The following is a 20,724-nucleotide window of genomic DNA, read 5'->3' as shown; positions in this document are numbered from 1 at the left end:
GCTGAACTTTATCTTTAAAACGTCTCTACAGTGTTTACTCTCAAGTCCTGGCCCAATGTTACCTAAACCTTATTTTTCAAAAGGTTTTCTGGGTATAAATTTACAAGTCTTCTCTGAAGAATCTATTTCTTAAGCAAATTAAGGGTGAACTGACAAATATATCAAATCGTTCTGGTGGCTCCTCTCAGCTGCACAACCGCGTCCTTTTATGGAAGCAAACGGAGGCCATGCTGGCTGAGTACGGGAAGCGCCATGCAGGGGCGTCGCCAGGAGGCGGCTGGAGGCCAAGAGGGGGCTACGCCAGCACTGCGGGACGAGGCTAGAACTGCAGGGGAGCTGGGGTGACCCTCTTTACACCGGCAGGGATGGTAATCTTCACACCTAGTCTGATTACAATAAGCCATTTTTTTTTATTTATTTATTTTTAATCCTCACCCAAGGACATTTTCCCATTGATTTTTAGAGAGAATGGAAGAGAGAGGGAAAGATAGAGAGAAACATCGATGTGAGAGAAACACGTCGATTGGTTGCCTCCCGCATGCACCCCAACCAGGGCCCATTCTGGGGAGGAGCCTGAAACCAAGGTACATGCCCTTGACCGGAATCGAACCTGGGACCCTTCAGTCCCCAGGCCGATGCTCTATCCACTGAGCCAAACTGGTTAGGACTATAAGCCCTTTTATTTAACTTAGAATTCACATAAGCCCAAATTTCTGACAAAAATTATGAGTCTAAAAAGAACAGAGGAGATTAAAGCAATTATTAAAGTGGACATCAAAAGTGTACCAGGGTCCTACTTTATAAATACCTCCTATACTGACCTCCTTAATTCATAGTCAGAAAAGGAGTGATTTCAGGACTGTGCATCTCCAGTGTACTTTATGTCTGATTTGATGTTACAGAGTATCTTACACCGGGAGGTGGGGGTGGGCGGAGGGGAAGCCTCCCAGAAAATGCCTCATCAATGAAATAATGTATATTAGGAGAAACAAATAACATTATCTTCCTAACATTTTTTAAAAAATATATTTTATTTTTTACAGAGAGGAAGGGAGAGGGATAGAGAGTTAGAAACATTGATGAGAGAGAAACATCGATCAGCTGCCTCCTGCACACACCCCCACTGGGGATGTGCCCGCAACCAAGGTACATGCCCTTGACCGGAATCGAACCTGGGACCCTTCAGTCCGCAGGCCGACGCTCTATCCACTGAGCCAAATTGGTTAGGGCTATCTTCCTAACTGTTGATCTGTTAAGGACAGGGAAAATGTACATCCAAATTCTATCACTGCTTGTGTAAGGCAGCTTTTAATTTTTCTTCTCTAAAACCTTGTCTTTGCAGCAAAAGACCATGTTGACCATAGAAAACACAGGTTCCATTCAGCCAACAAATCTCACTAGAGCAGGCAGCACCCAATACTGTTAATTTAAAAGTCAGGTATGGTCTGATGGTTGACTTTCCTTAAGTGTACAAGTGCTGGAATCTGAAACAGCAGCCGGGTCAGCAAGAAGGCTTTCCTCCACTTCTTCTGTTTCCCTCACACACAGCAGCTGAGAACCTGCTATGTGCCAGCACTGTCTTGGGTGGCCGGGGTAGAGCAGGGAATAAGGCCACAGATCTGCCCTCAAGGAGCTGCGTTCTGTGAGAAGGGGGCAAACACAAAAAGCTGCCTCCACAGCCCCGAACGGCAGCTTCGGGTGCCGTCCTCACGGCAGGGCCGGGCAGGGCCAGCCGCCCAGCGCCGTCTCTTCCAGGGGCCACGCTCAGGCACCAGCAGCTGGAGTTTCGCACCAAACGCAGGGCCTCATGGTCACTGGCTTCCCGCGACTCCTCCTCCCAATGGCTGCCTCTAATATCAAACACATTAACCACCACTTCTGGCTCTGTGCTAACCTAAAATGTACTTTAGGTCTTAAGTAGCTGATAAAAATGAACAGGCTGGGGCCGTGGACACGGCCATGCAGCACCTGCGCGGAGGGCAGGACTCCGCCAGCTGCTCAGCCGCCCGTGAATCCGCTGACCTGCACTAGCCACGCGCTCGAGCATCCGCACAGCCCTATGGACGCCTGGCCAAATGCCTTGCTCTTACCAGTACGTGATATTCTCGGTCAAGGAAACTAGTATTCCCATCACAGAAGGAAACACTATAAATGAAACATGACTTCTACGTACTGACTGTGCTGGCTCCCAGTATCACTGCTTAGCACAGAATCTGTTCTAACAGTCACATGACTTACCGCAGAAATAGAATCTTCCTAAGCCCCCTTTACCTGGGCAAACAAACTATCTGAACGAGAGAATACCAGCATCACTTGTCCTGTGGTGGTTGTGGAGTCAGGAGATGTGAACTATTACTATCATTTACCTATCCCTGCCCCTCTGATAATCCATTCCAGAATTTTCCAACACTGACAAGACCTACGGAACAGTTTAAGGCAGTGGTTCTCAACCTGTGGGTCATGATCCCTTTGGGGGTCGAACGACCCTTTCACAGGGGTTGCCTAAGACCATCGGAAAACACATATATAATTACATATTGTTTTTGTGATTAATCACTATGATTTAATTATGTTCAATTTGTAACAATGAAATTTGGGGTCACCACAACATGAGGAACTGTATTAAAGGGTCGCGGCATTAGGAAGGTTGAGAACCACTGGTTTAAGGTATCTGGCTCCTTTTCCCTTTTAAATACTGCATCTTTTAGAAACCTCATTTGCAAGTTTTCCCATTAGGCAAAGCCATTCAAAGCAGCTAGAGTGAGCTGGCGACCCGTTCCCCTGGCCTCCGTTCTCTCCGCCTGCATGCCACCTATTCTTTCACATTTGAAGACAAGTCTCCTTGAGAGCCAGAGCAGATCTACGTCCTGTCTTACCCTCTGAAAACCTCAGCTTTCCTGGCTGAGCCGCGTTCCCGCCTCCCCCATCCCTGTCCGTGCCACACCCCCTTCCCACAGACACATCTCCACCATCCCTCCGCAGGCAAGTCAGGTACTACCCACTGTCTTCCACACGGGACCCCTGCCGTGACACAGGAATTACATTTCTGAATCTGAGCCTAACGCAGTCCTCTTTTCAGAGTCTTATGCCACAGTATTATGCTATCTTCTGACTTTCTAGAAACTTTATCTTTCTAAAATCTGTGTACACATTTCACTATGTTCAGTCCAATTCTCAAAGGCCCTACTGCATACCAGCGACCAAAATTAGTCATTCCTCGAAACCTTGCTGGGTTACCCCACACGCCCGGCCCACGCCTGTCTTTCCTGCCACCACTGCACAGCGCCCATCACAGCAGCCTCCTAATGCTTCTTCCTCCAGCTACGGTCCCTCATGGCTCTCAGCGCCTCAGCCCTGCTGCAGTGCTGGCTCAGGGGCACATCACAAAGGCCAGGAGGGCCCTGAGAGCCTGGGAGAGGACGCTGCCTGCCCGGAGGACAGGACAAGGAAAAGGAGCCCATGAGGCTGAAGGCGCAGCGTGGACTTGGGGGCCCCTGGAGGGTCCTAGGCTACTCTGGGTAAATGAGGGCAAGTTGCTGGGGTGAAGACTGAAGGGACAAATCGAGGCAAGATCTCAAGAGGCCCGTGCGAGAGGTGGAGGAGGTACTGTGACCACCCGGCCATGCTAACCAAGAGGAGGAGGCAGTGCCAACTGCTCTCACATCACACTCAGCACAGGAGTCCCCTTTTCATGCCCCAGAATTATGCAAAAAGCTTCCATGAGGCAAAAGTGTATTTCCACTTTATTTTATTTTATTTTTTTAAAAATATATTTTATTGATTTTTTACAGAGAGGAAGGGAGAGAGATAGTTAGAAACATCGATGAGAGAGAAACATCGATCAGCTGCCTCCTGCACATCTCCTACTGGGGATATGCCCGCAACCCAGGTACATGCCCTTGACCGGAATCGAACCTGGGACCTTTCAGTCCGCAGGCTGACGCTCTATCCACTGAGCCAAACCGGTTTCGGCCGTATTTCCACTTTAGAACGCTCAAAAAAGGAGCTGTTAGATGTTCTGCAAAAATTATGTTTTACAACCTATAGTCAAATGAGAGTAATTATAAGAGCAAAATAAGAGTAAAATTTTAGATTGTTTAAATGAGCATAATCGTAATATCCTGTATTTCAAGTCTCTTTTTCTTGACAAAGTTACAATCAGTGGCCCTTTTCTAACCGGCCCGTGTCTACGTATAGTTACCAATCTGGATGTTGGCAATGGATTCAGTCTGACGGTCACAGAAGGGACTCACACCCAGCTGGTACTTCTTTTCGATGTCGCCTAGGAATTAACGAGAGACAGACCGTTACTGTGGAGCACACCTACCGCCTGGAACAGCCCACAGCTCGCCTGTCCGTTCCTTAGAAAAAGGCAACGCATTTACTCCCCGGGAGGACAGCCTCCCAGGTGGTCCTCCGCGTCACTCACACGTGGCAAAGCCAATCTCCAGTGGAGGGGGAAGACGTCTACCAGGTGTGTTACCCCAACATGTGGTTCTGCCAGCATTTTAATTTAAATCCTAGGTTTCTAAAAGGAAGGTGCATGAAATGAAGATCCTTGGTTCCTGGGTTTAAATCACAAAAACGTCTTATATGGCCATGCCCTCCACACAGGACAGGAGGGGTCAGGTCAGCAACATCTCCAACCTGATGGATGCCGATTCATAAAAGCAGGCACACACATCTGACGATTTGAAGAGAACTGCTAATTTACAAAACATGCTCAGTCTGTTCGTTATTGGTTATCTGTGCATCTACTGTAAATTGTCACTAAAAATATCAAATATCTACCACTAGCCTCCTATAAATGTCCGAGTTATTTTATTCATATGATGCTAAGAAAATGAGCTGAGTAGATTAATTAGCATTCAATACTGTAACTTGCCTTGATGGAAGAATTCCTCTGTTACTTTTTCACTCCACTGCTTGCTTAATTCCCAGGTCCGACACGGGTTACAAATATCAGCACATTTCAAAGCCATCTAGCAAGCAAAACAGTAATGTTGTTTTAAGAAAAAAGTAAAATTCCAAAGCTAATAAGTTTAAATCTACTCTAATAGTGGCAAAACAACACCTTTAAAAAAAGAGAAAATACTGCCACAGAAAATTCATTTTTTATGTTACTTTTATGACCCTATTAGGTCTACCAACTATTTCTCCAGAAATGCTGCAAGACTGCAAACCTAACTGTACAGCCGAGCATATGGCCTGGAGTAACCAGAAAGTTACAAATAATTACCCAATTCCTGTCAATTTTTTTTCTTAAACTTTAATAAGTGAGAACTTATTAAAACAAAATGCTCTTGCAAAACCTGTTTTTGTTAGGAATCCCAAGTGTGAACAATGCCAATCGACGGTGCTCTCCCGGGGAGGGGGCTCTCCCTCCGGGAAGGAAACCCCACAGCAATCTCTCAGACGTAACCACTCTGAACACGACACTAGAATATTTCATCTTTAGTCTAATAGTCACATGATTTACCCCAGAAACAGAATCTTTCCAAGCCCCGTTTTACCTGTAAAACCAAATGCCTATGTCTGGCATCTTCCAGGCATAAGTCACCTCTATCCAAATGGGACCTGAACAACGACAGATACTCGTTTTGGCGACTGATGTCTGTGGCCAATATCAGAGCACCTATCTGAGTCTCCATTTGTTTCCTGGAATTAGAAAAATATAAAAAGAAAATACAAGACTTTCAATTAAATAGTTACTTATTAATTTCTTCCTTAAACTTAATATTCAGAAACTTTATAGAGCCCTGATATATTCTATTTGCCACACAACTTTTAACCTATCACAAAAAATGAATTTTAAATAATGCATAAAAAAACTACTAAAATAATCAAAACTAAAACCAAGAGTTTGTAGAAATACTAATATGCAAACATCCTCAAAAGAGTGCCTTTTATTTTTCCAGCCAAGGTGGAATTATTTTCCTATAAAAAACAATAAGATTGGTATATTTTCTGTGAAAATTCTTTGCTGGGATGTGCTGAGGGTAAACAACTCTGGGTTTCTTTCCTGGTGCCTGAGATCTGGAAAGCGGAAGGAAGTTTCAAAAGGAGGGAAAAGAGTCCATCCAACAACTGACTCGTATAGATATTTTGACTAAAATGTCCAATTAAATCCTGATGAAATCCCACCAAAATGTTTGAGAAAGTTTAGATTCAATTATATGTATAGTTCAGCAGTTGTATATAGCTGTATATGTATACTCAAGAGTCAATCATCTAAATGACTACCCAAATTTTCTGGAAGGTAAAAGGTAACATGTTAATATAAATTAAAAAAAAATATATATATATATATATATACACACACATATATACATATGCCGAACCAGTTTGGCTCAGTGGACAGAGCATCAGCCTGCGGACTCAGGGGTCCCGGGTTCGATTCCGGTCAAGGGCATGTACCTTGGTTGCGGGCACATCCCCACTGAGGGGAGTGCAGGAGGCAGCTGATCGATCTCTTTCATCTATGTTTCTGGCTCTCTATCCCTCTCCCTTCTTCTCTGTAAAAAATCAATAAAATATATTTTTTAAAAAAAGATATTTTAGCCCTGGCAGGTGTGGGTCAGTGGTTAGAGTACTGGCCTGAGTACTGAAGGGTCCCAGGTTTGATTACCTGGTAAAGGGCTCGTTGGGTTGCAGGTTCAATCCCTGGCCCTGGTTGGGGCTCACATGGGAGGCAACCAATCGATGCGCCTTTCTCACATCGATGTCAGTCTGTCTGTCTCTCTCCCCTTCCCTTCCACTGTCTAAAAATCAATGGAAAAAAATATCTTTCATGAGGAATAACAACAACAAAACAAACAAAAAAACCATGATATTAAAAAAAAAAAAACTGTCTCGAATCAAATAACAGGAGAAATAAACTTAAAAAAAAAAAAAATCCTGCTTTTTGTCTGGCTGGGTGGCTCAGTTGGTTGGAGAGTCATCTTGTAAACAAAAAAGGTTATGGGTCCATCCCCACTTGGGGCATGTGCCACAGCAACCTATCAGTGTTTCACATAGATCTTTCTTTCTTTCTTTCTTTCTTTCTTTCTTTCTTTCTTTCTTTCTTTCTTTCTTTCTTTTCTTTCTTTCTTTCTTTCTTTCTTTCTTTCTTTCTTTCTTTCTTTCTTTCTTTCTTCTCTCTCTCTCTCTCTCTCTCTCTCTCTCTCTCTCTCTCTCTCTCTTTCTTTCTTTTCTTTCTCCTTCCTTCCTTCCTTTCCTTCCTTCCTTCTTTCTTTCTCTATCTCTTCCTTTCTTTCTTTCCCTCCCTCCCTCTCTCTCACTCCCCCCCCCCTTTCCTTCTGCTCTCTCTAAAATCAATAAACATATCCTTGGGTGAGGATTAAAATAAAATAAAATAAATAAAATAAAATAAAATAAAATAAAAACCTGCCTTTTATTTCAATGGGCCATAGCAAACATTATCTTTGTATAATGATCAGAGCTGTCAATAAATTAAAAGGCTCACAATATTGAAATACAGAAAAAAAAAAAAAACATCCAAAGAATGCTGTTGTGTAGAGTTCCTGTTTCAGTTTTTACTTGTATTAAATCTAAGAATTTAACAGGGGGTTCATTATCAAATGCAAAACATGATTAAAAGGCATAACAAAGCACACATTTTAATCTACCTTAGTCAAGGAAAAGATACTTTCTGTATACAAAGATTGTATGGTTAAGCAACTTTTATATTTGTACTCAGCAAGAAATAATTTTACTTACCGGAAATACTGTCATAACTCCAAATGGTATCCATGAATAAAGAGTTTAAAAAAATAAAAAATAAAGTCCAGCTTTTTTCTTATGGTCATTACACAAAACACTCAAGTTTTTAAATCATGAAAGGGAAAAAGGAAAGAATTGTGATAGTAACTTAAATTTTAATACCCAGTTTCATGCCTCACCTTTTTGCTAGAATTACTTGGTTTACATAACCATTGACATGGTTTTCCTAAGGCATCTTCTCTGTGAGGCAGTCACTATTAAACCTTTGCTTATGGACAATGACATGAGAGTTTGTTAGCAACCTCCGTCATGTTGGGCTCATTCACATTAATGCTCTTTATTAGGCTTTCAAATGGCCTGCTTAACATTAAATGATCTATTTTAAAAAATTAGTATTTTCTGTTCTTTCCTGTCATTATTTTATCCTATAGCTCCAGAAGTGACCTATAGCTGCAGGATTTTTACTTCTTATCAGTTTTGAAGCTTTATTTTTAATAAATCTATTTATTATACAGAATGTTTACTTTCTATTTATTTCTAGAACTTAAGGTTTTGTTTAAATTAGCACAAAATGGAAATGTTATACTATTTATATAAATAAGCAGTAAACTGTGATTGAGCCATTGTGCGTTTGGAGTGAGTTTTATATAGTACTCAAATCCATGGGATGATCTTTCATAATAATTCACTAAAAATATCCTATTAACTGTACTGTAGAACAGGTTTAAATTATTAAAATTTTTATATAAATTTTTAAAATAAAATAATTTACCCATTAAATTTAACAACCCCTCCCCCCCAAACCTGAAAATTATGGAACACTTGAACATAATAATGTAATTTTTTTTTTTTAAATATATTTTATTGATTTTTTACAGAGAGGAAGGGAGAGAGATAGAGAGTTAGAAACATCGATGAGAGAGAATCATCGATCAGCTGCCTCCTGCACATCTCCTACTGGGGATGTGCCCACAACCCAGGTACATGCCCCTGACCGGAATCGAACCTGGGACCTCTCAGTCCGCAGGCCGACGCTCTATCCACTGAGCCAAACCGGTTTCGGCTAATAATGTAATTTTAAACCGTATAAAATTGTTTTGCCAGGTTAATTTTCATAGCTCACAGCAAATTAAATTTGTCTGAATCCAGCCTACCTGCTCTCTAACGGCATATGTGAGAATAAACCGGATTCTCTCAATAACCCCACGGCAGATCTCCAGTGGTGGTTTTCCAGGACTGAGGTATTCTACAGGGAAAAAAAAAAAAAAAAAAGCATATCTGAGTTATTTAATGGTAGTAAATCTCTTTCTGAACATAAAGAATTATTTGGGAGTAATATTAATCTGGTTAAAATCCTAACATTTGTTAACAACTTTCACTTCTTGAAAACATGAAACATTTTCAGGAATGCAAGAATATTAAATGTTGATGATAAAACGGCACTAACCTTGTATAAAGTTGCCAAGTAATGGTTAGTTTTAATAAGGAAAGGTTGATTAACACCTGGATGATCCAGATCATGCGTGGCAGCTGCAATTAAGCTCAGCAAGACATCCCAAGGAGTTACAGAGTTGGCAAGCTGAAGTTGACAAAAGAAGATTAATTACAGTCATATTTGAAATCAACTCTGTCCCATTGCAACAGGTTTCAATTAGCCCCAAAATGGCAATGTTGCCAGTGCCCTCCCGTCCTGGTTTTCAGACTGTTCGCTAAAGCCGCCAGGGCCTGCTGGCTGGCCTCCTCAGACACTGAGGGGGCAGATCGGACAGCTCGTCCTTCCACAGCTTCATTTTAAACAAGCTTAATCACAATGGCAAAGTACAAGCCATCTCAAAAAAGATGGCTTTTTCAAATATTTGAAAAAAAAGAATAGTTCTGAAGCAATAAACACAGGTTTGTATGTTTTTATTACCACAGCCATTACAGCAAACAGAAAAGACCTATGAGGTTAAATATTTTTTATTATAAGAACACTTAACATGAGATCTACCCTCTTAACAGATTTTGATCAACCAACTAGAGGCCCCATGCACCAAATTCGTGCAAGAGTAGGCCTTCCTCCCCCGGCTGCCGGCTCCGGCTTCCCTCTGGTACCCAGGACCCGGGCTTCTCTCGCAGTCCCGGCTTTATCTGGAAGGTTGTCCGGAAGGATGTCTGGTCTAATTAGCATATTATGCTTTTATTATTATAGAAGACTGTGGGGAAGCACAAAACTTGGTCGGAATGTCTGTAAGGAGGATTCTCCGAAAGGTCTCTGAGGGGAGCCGGACTTTTCCAAACAAGTCCCATCCCCGGGGTGTTTTGCTAAAATCTCTGTTTAGTCTTTTACACCCGACCGTGTAGAAGCATATACTTTCTCAAGGACATTTACCCTGCTCATTGTAGCTAGAGGTTAATTTTAGATCAAGCTGTTACGACAATAAAAGCCAAAGGAGGCAGGTGAACAGGGCTACTTGGCGGCGATAGCCAAGCAGTACCTTAGCCCTCTCTTTCACAGAAACGTGTATTAGAGTAATTATTCATCCGTCGTTCAGGGTCTGCCGGTCCGCCCTGGCGAAGTGGTGCCCTGTGTGAGGCTGACCAGCAATTGTTTACTGGATCGCAATTAAGAATCTAAAAATGAGGTTATTTCTGAGGCCCCACTGTCTACAGAGGCTACTGGGTCATCAGAGAGCAGAGTCCTCGTCCAGTCTGAACTCAAGCCTCTCCCAGTGGATGGCACACTCAGAACAGCGAACACGATGTGCACACATCAGAAAAGGCAATCTTGCAAGCTAACAATTACACTGCTGCTCCGAATCATCATTATTAACCTTACTCGATACAATAAAATAACCACAGAAAAAAGTTTGTTACCTGACTGAAAATTTCAGTGATAAAAAACAACCACCTTGCTACATGTATCGTCTGCTTTTCATGAATCCCTTCTCATTACTGGGCCACTGCTCCTCATCTCAGGCCCAACTCCCCTGACCACCCCATCACCCCTCTTCTCTGCCTGCAGCCCCTCCCTGGCCATGGCTGATTTGTGTTCCTACAGCACTTCACATGTCCGGCCATGATAACACTCAGTAGGACATGCTTTTCCTGAGGTAACGTTAGGTCAATGCTCTCTAAACTTGCATGACCTCGCGCCCTGGCAGTAAAACAATGTGATCACACACCACCAATATGGGTACACTTACTTATAGATCATGATACTGAACTAACATACATTACACATGATAAAGATGAAAATGGAAAAATTTTAATTTAGATAAATTTTGATTCCAATTTTAATATTCTCTTTCTATGCCAGAATGAATCTTTTTCCATCCCTTGTGTCAAGTTCATCTCAATCTGAAAAAGAAAACTAAAACTCAACATCTAAGGGCTTGAATCCCCTGGAAAACTGTAAGCTGTCAGAAGGCCAAGAATATTTATTATTTATTTTTGTATTGCTTATAATTGGTATGTGGAGAAGTTCAAAGAATGGGGAGAAGTTGTTGAAGAAAATTATTTCCTCTTCAGGATTTGTGACAGCATTTAAAAAATAGATTTTTAAAGCCTGACTCACTAATCAAGAGGAACAAAGGCACACTCTCCGAGCACCCTGCACACAGAGCAACCTCCCCTCCCAACCCAGAACATGTGGGCAAGGCTGTGGATATCTTATCAACAAACAATTAAGCAACATGCAAATGTTATATTCTTATGGTAACTACAACAGAGGGAAGTGGCAGAAGAATAGATATGTACTATCCTGGGAGAATCTAGTAATCCAGAATTAAACTAAAAAAAAATTCATGTATGATTACACACGACATCAAACAATCTCAGGTAGATTAAAGAGTGAATCATTAACATGAGAAACATGAAAAGAAAAAAATCTTTAAAAGTTCTGTTTGATTTCTCTCCTATATGTCAGACTCTTACCCACCTGTCTATCAGGCACCCATTTGGATATCGCACAAATATGTGCCTTCGTTCCTCTTGATTAGTGATCCGTGCTTTAAAAATCTGTATTTTTTAAATTTGTCTCCAGATTCAAACCGGAAGTTCCCATCTCTACCCTCCCCGCCCCAAACAAGCTCCTTCTTCTCACAAGCCTCCAGCTCTACCGCCTGCCCAGCCTGCCCACGCAGCCTCCATCGCTCCCCTCCATGGCTCCTCTCCCTGCGCAGCTTCCTAAACGCACTGGACACCAGACCCCAGTCCTTCTAATTCTAAGCGGCCCTCGCAGCCCCACCCGTCCCACCCAGGACTGTGTGCCCGCCCCCTCGAGGAGCCCTGAATCAGCGCCAGGCGTTCATGTTCACACAGCAGCCAGCTCCCTACTCCCTCAGGGGCAGGCGTCATTGCCGGTGTCGGACAGGGATCTGGCCCTCGCTGGGCCTCCTGCAGCTGCTCCATCAGCATCCCCCCGCCCCCCCAATTCTCCAGTAGCTGCGCCTACAGATACAGCCTGTTTTGGAAACTTGATCCCGCTAGATCTCAGTCCTGTGAAGGAAACTTCTGATTCTGAGTCAAGTCACTAACTTAGGGAAAAGTATTTGAAATAAAGCAGAGACGCTCTGAGGATCGTCACCTGCTGTCATGTCAGCGCCTCACCTTGGGTTCTCGTAGGTAACAGTGCATGGCCTGAGTGACGTCCGCAGCGTGGACGGCGTTGTGGTACGGGTTCTGACTGTGGTAATCTTCTTGAATCATAACTGCAACGAAGGAAAGCCCCCCCCCCCCGCTTAATTGTAAATGGGCGGCATGGACAAGTAAACTGATAATCACAGTTCCCACTGACACTGTCCATGTGGCTATCAGTTAACTGCTCAGGCTCAGAGAGATGATAATCACCCACACTCACATGGATACCTAAAGAATCAATACCATTTTGACTCATAACTTGTTTGAAACTTTTTAAAAATGTATGTTTTTATTGATTTTTAGAGAGAGAAAGGGAGAGGGAGATAGAAGCATCAATGATAAGAGACAATCATCCATCAACTGGCTGCCTCCTGCATGCCGCCTACTGGGAATCGAGCCTTGACCTGGGATCAAACTGGTGACCTCTTGGTTCATGGGCTGATGCTCAACCACTGAGCCACACTGGCCAAGCTTGTTTGAAACTTAAATGAGGAAGTATTCATGTCAAAATTATAAAATATTTTCTCTTTTAAAATGTGAATGAGAGACCAAAAGAATCTCAGTTTGGTAAAAAAGTACCATTCAACAAATATTTATTGTGCCAGATACTTTTCTAAGTGGTACTAGAAATTCATCAGTGAACAAAAATCTTTATGACACTGAAACAGTGCAAATACTGGGTCTATGAAAGTGACCCGTGGGCACTTCATCACGCGGTGGGTTTTGGACCTGGAATTTGTTTTTCAGTTTGTAGGGATGGACCTGATGCTAATCTTCTTTCTCCCTCTGTGTCTGTTATGCTATCACAAAAAGGTGGGCCAGAATTAGCAGGAGAGCTACCCGTGGTGCCAGCGAACCTGCATGGGGATGGAGGGTGGGGGGCCAACAGCAAGACATGCTAAAACCTAGAGGTCTCTGAGGAACATGCCTGCCCCAAGGTGGTGACTGCAATCCATCCCTGAGCGGGAAAAAGACTTGGGATTCTGTATTTACTTTAAACCCATCATTATAATAGCCTTTTAAGTACATTTGTACCATCCGATCAAGGGCACATTGCCCGTGTTTCCAGCTCAATCCCCAGTAGAGGGTGTGCAGGAGGCAGCCGATCAATGATTCTCTCTCATCATTGATTATTTCTCTTTCTCTCCCCCTCTCCCTTCTTCTCTGAAATCAGTAAAAATGTATTTTTAAAAAGTTTCTAGGTAATAAATTTATCTTAGTTTAGAACTTAAGAGGAAAGAAAACATTGTCTTCTTCCTTTAAAAAAAAAAAAGAAAGACTCCACATGCTATGCTACCAATTTTTTCCTAACATGTTTCTTTATTCGGTGAAAAGCTTCAACTTTCCCCTAAGCAGAGCAGTCTTAGGTAAATGCCACCCTGCACGTTTAAATATGTTCCAAATAATCTTTCAAGTTTACTGTCCAATTAAGAGACCTAAGTGCAATGTACCCCATCTTTAAAGTTTTACCCTTCAAACACTTAGAAAAGGGCAGAGACGTGGCATCTTTGTCAGGAAATCGTGGCTGATGTAGACCTGACTGCAGAGTCATCCCAATTCCTCCCCAGGCCCCAACCTGGGCTCCGAGGCTCCGTAGCGCTCACCCCAGGTGCAGTCCATTTCCACCTGCCCTGCCCGGTGAAGGGGGCCAGGGTCACCAGCTCTCTCTGGAAACTGAACACCACTTTGAACAAGCTCAGCTTATCCTATCCTATATAATAAAACCCTAAGATGTAAATCGACTGAATGGCAGGACGACCAGTCGCTAGGACACACACTGACCCAGGAGCAGACACTCAACACAGGAGCTGCCCCCTGGTGGTCAGTGCACTCCCACAGGGGAAGCGTCGTGCAGCCAGGAGCCAGGCTCACGGCTGGCAAGCACAGAGGCGGTGGTGGGAGCCTCTCCTGCCTCTGCGGGGAGTGGGCCTAAGACGGCAGTCAGACCTCCCCAGAGGGGCCCTGCACTGTGAGAGGGAGCAGGCCAGGCTGAGGGACTCCCCCCACCTAGTTTTAAAATAAAGATTACTTTCTTTTTTGTTCTTAATGTGAATCTATTATGGTGCCAAAGTCCTCTGCATTCTTTTAACCTAACAGGAGACCACTCAGAGCTGCGCCAGGTCAGCCCCAGTTCTTGGGCTGCTAGCTGCAGACGCACAGAGAGCAGCAGGACAGGAAGCAGCATGCACAGCCCACAGACCCAGGAGCTCAATAATGCATGTTGTTTTAAGCCACTAAATATGGAGTGGTTTGTTTTACATCAATAGTTAATTAATACCAAATTTTTAAAAGTTCTTGTATACATACATCTTATTACTACTGCTAAATGAATTAGAATTACTTACCTAAAAATCTACGAAGTTTCACCATATCTAAATGGAAGTACTCAATTAATCCATGAAGACTAAATAAATGACAGGTTAAACTTACTAGACTATTTCCTAAAAAAAGAAAAGACAGAGAAAGGAGATATTAGTAGCTAACATAATTGCATATAGGTTTTGAATACATAACATGAAGTACTACTTCCTTTTTGTCTGTCTAAAATTTACAAATTCTTAGACCAGTTATGAACTTCAAATTTCACATCTTTTTTTCCATTCTAAGAAAAAACTTTTTTGTTGTTTCATTTTGCACAACCAGGTAAACTGGAAGATAAACTTTTAATAGACTGATTTAAAAAAAATACACCAAAATAATCAGAATCAATAGAAACTTTGAAAATTGTCCCACGCTAAGTTTAAGTCAACTTCCCAAAGCACCTAAAAATGGCTGCACTTAACCACTTCCTACACGTCCCCTCAACCACCTGCTTTAGCTGAACAGAGATGTCCCAAAGCAAGCGATCTTGGCTGCACCTGGTTAGGTGGAGGCTGTGTTTATTCTAACAAAACGGGACAGAATTCTATACCTATACATTCATAGACAATATGATATCTAGCAATCTTATGTTTTTCTAGTGAAATGGTTCTTTGACTTTTCAAAATGCCTATTTTCAAGCTTTCTCTACTTTCCTCAAACTACTGACATAACCACATCCTATTCACCCCCTCATCCTCAACAGCCTCATACTTCACAGAAAAAACACACAAGCCCTCAAATTTCCCTTTCTTTCAAAAGCCAGTAACACCTCTACCTCTCCACAGCTTCTCAGGAACGTTCCTTGGTCCATCACATACATCTACCGTGTCCCCGCTCCCCCATCCCCAGTTCCACTGAATCAATACACTCCTCCCTCCTCCCCCTTCTCATATTGCTCAGTGTGATGGGCACTCAGATGCTCTAGATTCTCTTATCTTTGAAACAATGAGGAATCCCCGGCTCTCTTGGCCCTTCTAGTTGTCACCCTCTCTGCTCCCCCCCAGAGAGTTTTCTGGGAGTGTTGTCACATGCAACGGGGTTATCTTCATCCTCAACTCACTCCTTTGTCACTGACAACTGGAGCCACACCACGTGTATAAATTAAATTTGGAAAAACTACCATTTTTTATAATGTTTAGTTTTTCATTCCAAGATTCAACTCTCTCTCCATTTCTTTTTAAAAAATATATTTTATTGATTTTTTACAGAGAGGAAGGGAGAGAGATAGTTAGAAACATCGATGAGAGAGAAACATTGATCAGCTGCCTCCTGCACATCTCCCACTGGGGATATGCCCGCAACCCAGGTACATGCCCTTGACCGGAATCGAACCTGGGACCTTTCAGTCCGCAGGCCGACGCTCTATCCACCGAGCCAAACCGGTTTCGGCTCTCTCTCCATTTCTTATACCTTCCATTATATTTCTCAATCTTTTGAAGATTTTCTCTATAGGACTGATATGCTGTATTAACAATTAAATAGACTGTGTTTTAAAAGGAGTTTAAGCTCATAGTTACTGCCAACATTTGGACAAGAACAATAACATAGACACTATTCTAGTATTCTCTAAAAAAATTGATGATTCTTACAAAAAATGAGTAAAAGACATAACTAGCTCCACATTGAAAATTTCTGGTAATATTTATGAAGGATTATAAAGAACTACTGGGCTAAATTCATTATCTAAAACTGCCTAAACAATTGTCAACAGAAGCTCATGGCTGAGGAAAAAAAGTTAATTAATTGGAATAATATTTGCATGGGCAACATTGTAAATAATGTGGCAGCCCAAAAGAGATTCTTTTTCAAAACTACCTGGCATATCATCTTCAAAAGGGGGAAAAAACCATTTCAAATCTTTTATTTTTATGAAATTAAAAGTTAAAATGCATTCAAATCCTGATAATACTCTACTGGTACAAACATGAGCCTATGTGGTTTGGAAGTATTTGAGAAAAAGTGAGCTATATTTCTGCTACTGCTGTTGTAACAACCAATTTTTGGGGGGAGGTATATTCATAGATATTTTAGAATGCATGTTCAAACAAACTATCCAACTAAAACATGACCAGAGGATTTGAACATTTTTCCACCTGACATACAGATGGTCAACAGACACATGAAAAGATGCTTCACATCACTTATCATCAACTAAGTGCAAATCAAAACGACAATGTCACCTCACACAGGTAAAAATGGGGATTATAAAATCGGCAAGAAGTAAGTGTTGATGAGAATGTGGAAAAAGGTGAACCCTTGAGCACTCTTTGTGGGAATGTAAATTGGTGCAGATACCATGAAAAACTGTACAGAGGTGTCCCAAAATAATTAAAAATAGAACTACCATATGATTTAGCAACCCCACTTCTGATTATTTATATGAAGAAATCCAAAATACTAAATTCCAAAAGATATAGGCACCTCAGTGTTCACTGTGGCATTATTTGCAATGGCCAATACTTAGGAAGCAACCTAGGTATCTGTAGCTAGAAGAATGGATAGAGAAAATGTGACATATGTGTGTATAGAATTTTATTTAAGTAACATAAAAGAAGGAATGTTATTTAGCCATAAAAAAAAGAAGGAAATCTTGATTTAATGTTGACAGCCATTGTGACAGGTGTGAGGTGGTATCTCATTGTGGCTTTCATTTGCATTTCTCTGATGATTAGTGACACTGAGCATCTTTCCATGTCTGTTGGCCATCTGTATGTTCTCTTTGGAGAAGTGTCTATTCAGGTCCTTTGCCCATTTTTTAGAATTAGATTTTTTTGTGTGTGATTAGTTTTCAAGTACTTAATAAATTTTGGATATTAAGCCCTTTTCAGGTGTATCATTGGTGAATATGTTCTCCCATTCAGTGGATTGTCTTTTCATTTTGTTGATGATCTCCTTTGCTATGCAAAAACTTTTTAGTTTGATGTAGTCCCTTTTATTTATTTTTCTTTTGTTTCCCTTACCCAAGGAGATACAAAAAGATATTGCTAAGAGAGATGTCTGAGATTTTACTGTTTTCTTTTATGATTTTTTTTAGTTTAGAGTCTAACATTTAAGTCTTTAATCCATTTATTCTTGTGCATTGTGTAAGAAGGTGGTCTGGTTTCATTTTTTTGCACATTATCTATCCAATTTTCCCAACACTATTTATTGAACAGACCAGTGATGGCGAACCTATGACACACGTGCCAGAGGTGACAACACGAACTCATTTTTTTGGTTACTTTTTCTTTGTTAAATGGCATTTAAATATATAAAATAAATATCAAAAATATAAGTCTTTGTTTTACTATGGTTGCAAATATCAAAAAATTTCTATATGTGACACGGCACCAGAGTTAAGTTAGGGTTTTTCAAAATGCTGACATGCCGAGCTCAAAAGGTTCGCCATCACTGGAATAGACTGTCTTTACCCCACTGTATGTTCTTGCTTCCTCTGTCAAATATTAATTGACCATAAGGTATGGGTTTATTTCTGGGTCTCTATTCTGTTGCATTGATTTGTATGCCAACAGCAACAAGTGTTGAAGAGGATGTGGAGAAAAGGGAATGCTCCTGCACTGTTGGTGGGAATGCAGATCCTGCAGCCACTGTGGAAAGTAGTATAGAGAAAAAAAATTAAAAATGGAACTGCCTTATGACCCAATTCTACTTTCTGACAATATATCTGAAGAAACCCAAAATATGGATTCAAAAAGATATATGTACCCTTATAGTCACTGCTGTGTATTAACAATAGCCAAGATTTGGAAGCAGCCTTACTGCCCATCAGTAGGTGAGTAGATAAAAGAGCTGTGGTACATTAATAAAATGAAATACTACTTGGTTGTTAAAAAAAAAGGAAATCTTACCTTTTGCGATAGCATGGATGGACCTGGAAAGTATTATGCTAAGTGAAATAAGCCAGTCAAAGACAAGTACCATATGATTTCACTCATATGTGGAATCTAATGAACAAAATAAACTAACAAAGAAAATAGAAATGCTCACAGAAACAGAGGACAGACAGATAGCTGTCAGAGGGGAGAGGGGTTGGGTGAAAAAGGTAAAGGAATTAAGCAAAAACAAAACAAAATACCCCCAAAACAACCTCACAGACACAGAGAACATTGTGTGGTGATTACCAGAGGGCAAGGGGGGTGGAGGGAAGTAGAAGAGGATAAAGGGTGGATAAATGTGATGGAAGGAGACTTGACTTGGGGTGGTGCACACACAATAAAATATACAGATGCTATATTATAAAATTGTACACCTGAAACCTATATAATTTTATTAACCAATGCCCCCCCCCAATAAATTCAATCAATCAATATATATATAAAAGCCTAATATGCTAATTGTCCCTCCAACTGTTCGACCAGTTGCTATGACACACACTGACCACCGGGGGAAGATGCTCCGACTGGTAGGTTAGCTTGCTGCTGGGGTCCAGCCGATTGGGACTGGGCGAGATAGGCTGGACACACCCTGGAGCCCTCCTGCAGCCCTCCCTGGCCGATTATGCACCGGTGGGGTCCCTCGGCCTGGCTTGCACCCTCTCACAATCCGGGACCCCTCAGGGGATGTCAGAGAGCCAGTTTTTGCCTGATCCCCACAGGCCAGGCTGAGGGACCCCACCAGTGCACCAGGCCTCAAGTAAATAAACAAAATTTTGCCATTTGCAACAACATGGATGGACTTTGAGAGCATGCTAAGTGAAATAAGTCAGAGAAAGACAAATGCGGTATAACCCCACCTATATGTGGAATCTCAAACCAAAACCAAAAGCTGAGCGCACAGATAGAACAGATTGTGCATGTCAGAGGCAGGGCTGGGGGTGGACAAAATGGGGGAAAGGGTCAAAAGGTAAAAATTTCCAATTGTAAAATAAAATATAAATAAGTCTTGGCATGTAATACACAGCGTGGTAACTATAGTTAATGATTCTGTACTGCACATCTGAAAGTTGCTTAGAGAATAGATCTTAAAAGTTCTTGTCACAAGAAAAAAATTGTAACAATGGGGTGACAGATGTTAACTAGACTTACTGTGGTGATTATTTTGAGATATATATATCTTGCATATCATTATACTGTGCACCTAAAGCTAACATGTTATATGTCAATTAATACCTCAATATAAAAAATGTATATACAATCTGTATATTTAGGTTTTGATAGGGTTCTCCCAAAATCATTTTCCTAACCTAATGAAACAAATGACCAATTTCTAGGGTCTACTAGACTCTAGAGTAAGTTTCAGGAAAGCTGCAATCTATTGGTAAATACCCTCATCTGCAATCTAAACACACTGTAGAGAGCAACACATGTAATGACTTGCACCAAGAACTTTCCAGGAATCTGACAAGAATCAGTCAGATCAGAGCATGCCACCCACATTGAATGGAAAAGCTGCATGAGCATTTTTTCCCCATTTTCAGTTTATAAGACACTAATGGACTATTTAATACCAGTGGATAAGAACACAAGTCAATGAAACATTTCAAAACAAGCGATGTGTTAAACAAGAAACAGGCACAAAAGGACTTATATGAAAATGGAAACAAACAAGTTGTTGGAAAAAATTGTACTGCTAAAAAAGCTCCCCTCATAAACATATATCAAAGGACAGAATTGCCAAAGGTACAGTGGCCCTGACAGCTTTCAGAATGTGACTCAGATGGGAGCCAACAGGGTTAGGCAACCTCCAGGACACAGGCCTGGTGACCAGGGTCCTCACGCGCCAGGTAGCCTTCAGGGGTGACAGGCATATCTTGTCATCTCCTATCACCTCACACTCATTCCCATGGAAGGAACGTCAGATGTATCCGACCAGCAATAACTGCTTTCCTCCTGCCGCGGACAGGCCGGGGCCATGTGTCCTGGCGAATCACTGAGCTTGCCTCCTCCCTGCCTTCCTTACAACAGCATTTGGAAATTACCAGAGTAAGACATACAGCAAGCATGGGATCAAACGCAGGAAGGGAAAACTATACACTTGGAAACCATGTACATATATCATCCAGAATTCAGGTCAGGATGAGCA

The 20,724-nt window shown here is 41.7% G+C and overlaps 1 protein-coding gene across 4 annotated transcripts in view; it reads right to left on the bottom strand.

Annotated features, from left to right (window-relative positions):
• PDE7A (phosphodiesterase 7A) overlaps positions 1–20,724 on the bottom strand; it is a 96,530-nt gene that overhangs the window by 2,011 nt on the left and 73,795 nt on the right. For all 4 annotated transcript variants that reach the window (XM_059673027.1, XM_059673028.1, XM_059673025.1 and 1 more), the window contains 7 exons: positions 14,688–14,783; positions 12,313–12,413; positions 9,170–9,301; positions 8,877–8,968; positions 5,514–5,658; positions 4,886–4,982; positions 4,202–4,282 (listed from right to left, as the gene is read on the bottom strand). In XM_059673027.1, the coding sequence (XP_059529010.1) occupies positions 4,202–4,282; positions 4,886–4,982; positions 5,514–5,658; positions 8,877–8,968; positions 9,170–9,301; positions 12,313–12,413; positions 14,688–14,783 (744 nt within the window). The remainder of the gene's footprint in view (positions 1–4,201; positions 4,283–4,885; positions 4,983–5,513; positions 5,659–8,876; positions 8,969–9,169; positions 9,302–12,312; positions 12,414–14,687; positions 14,784–20,724) is intronic.

The sequence above is a fragment of the Myotis daubentonii genome, chromosome 17, assembly GCF_963259705.1.
Source record: "Myotis daubentonii chromosome 17, mMyoDau2.1, whole genome shotgun sequence".
Classification (NCBI taxonomy): Eukaryota; Metazoa; Chordata; class Mammalia; order Chiroptera; family Vespertilionidae; genus Myotis; species Myotis daubentonii.
The sequence above is the reverse complement of the archived record's forward strand: the minus strand, read 5'-3'. Positions and strand labels throughout refer to the sequence as shown.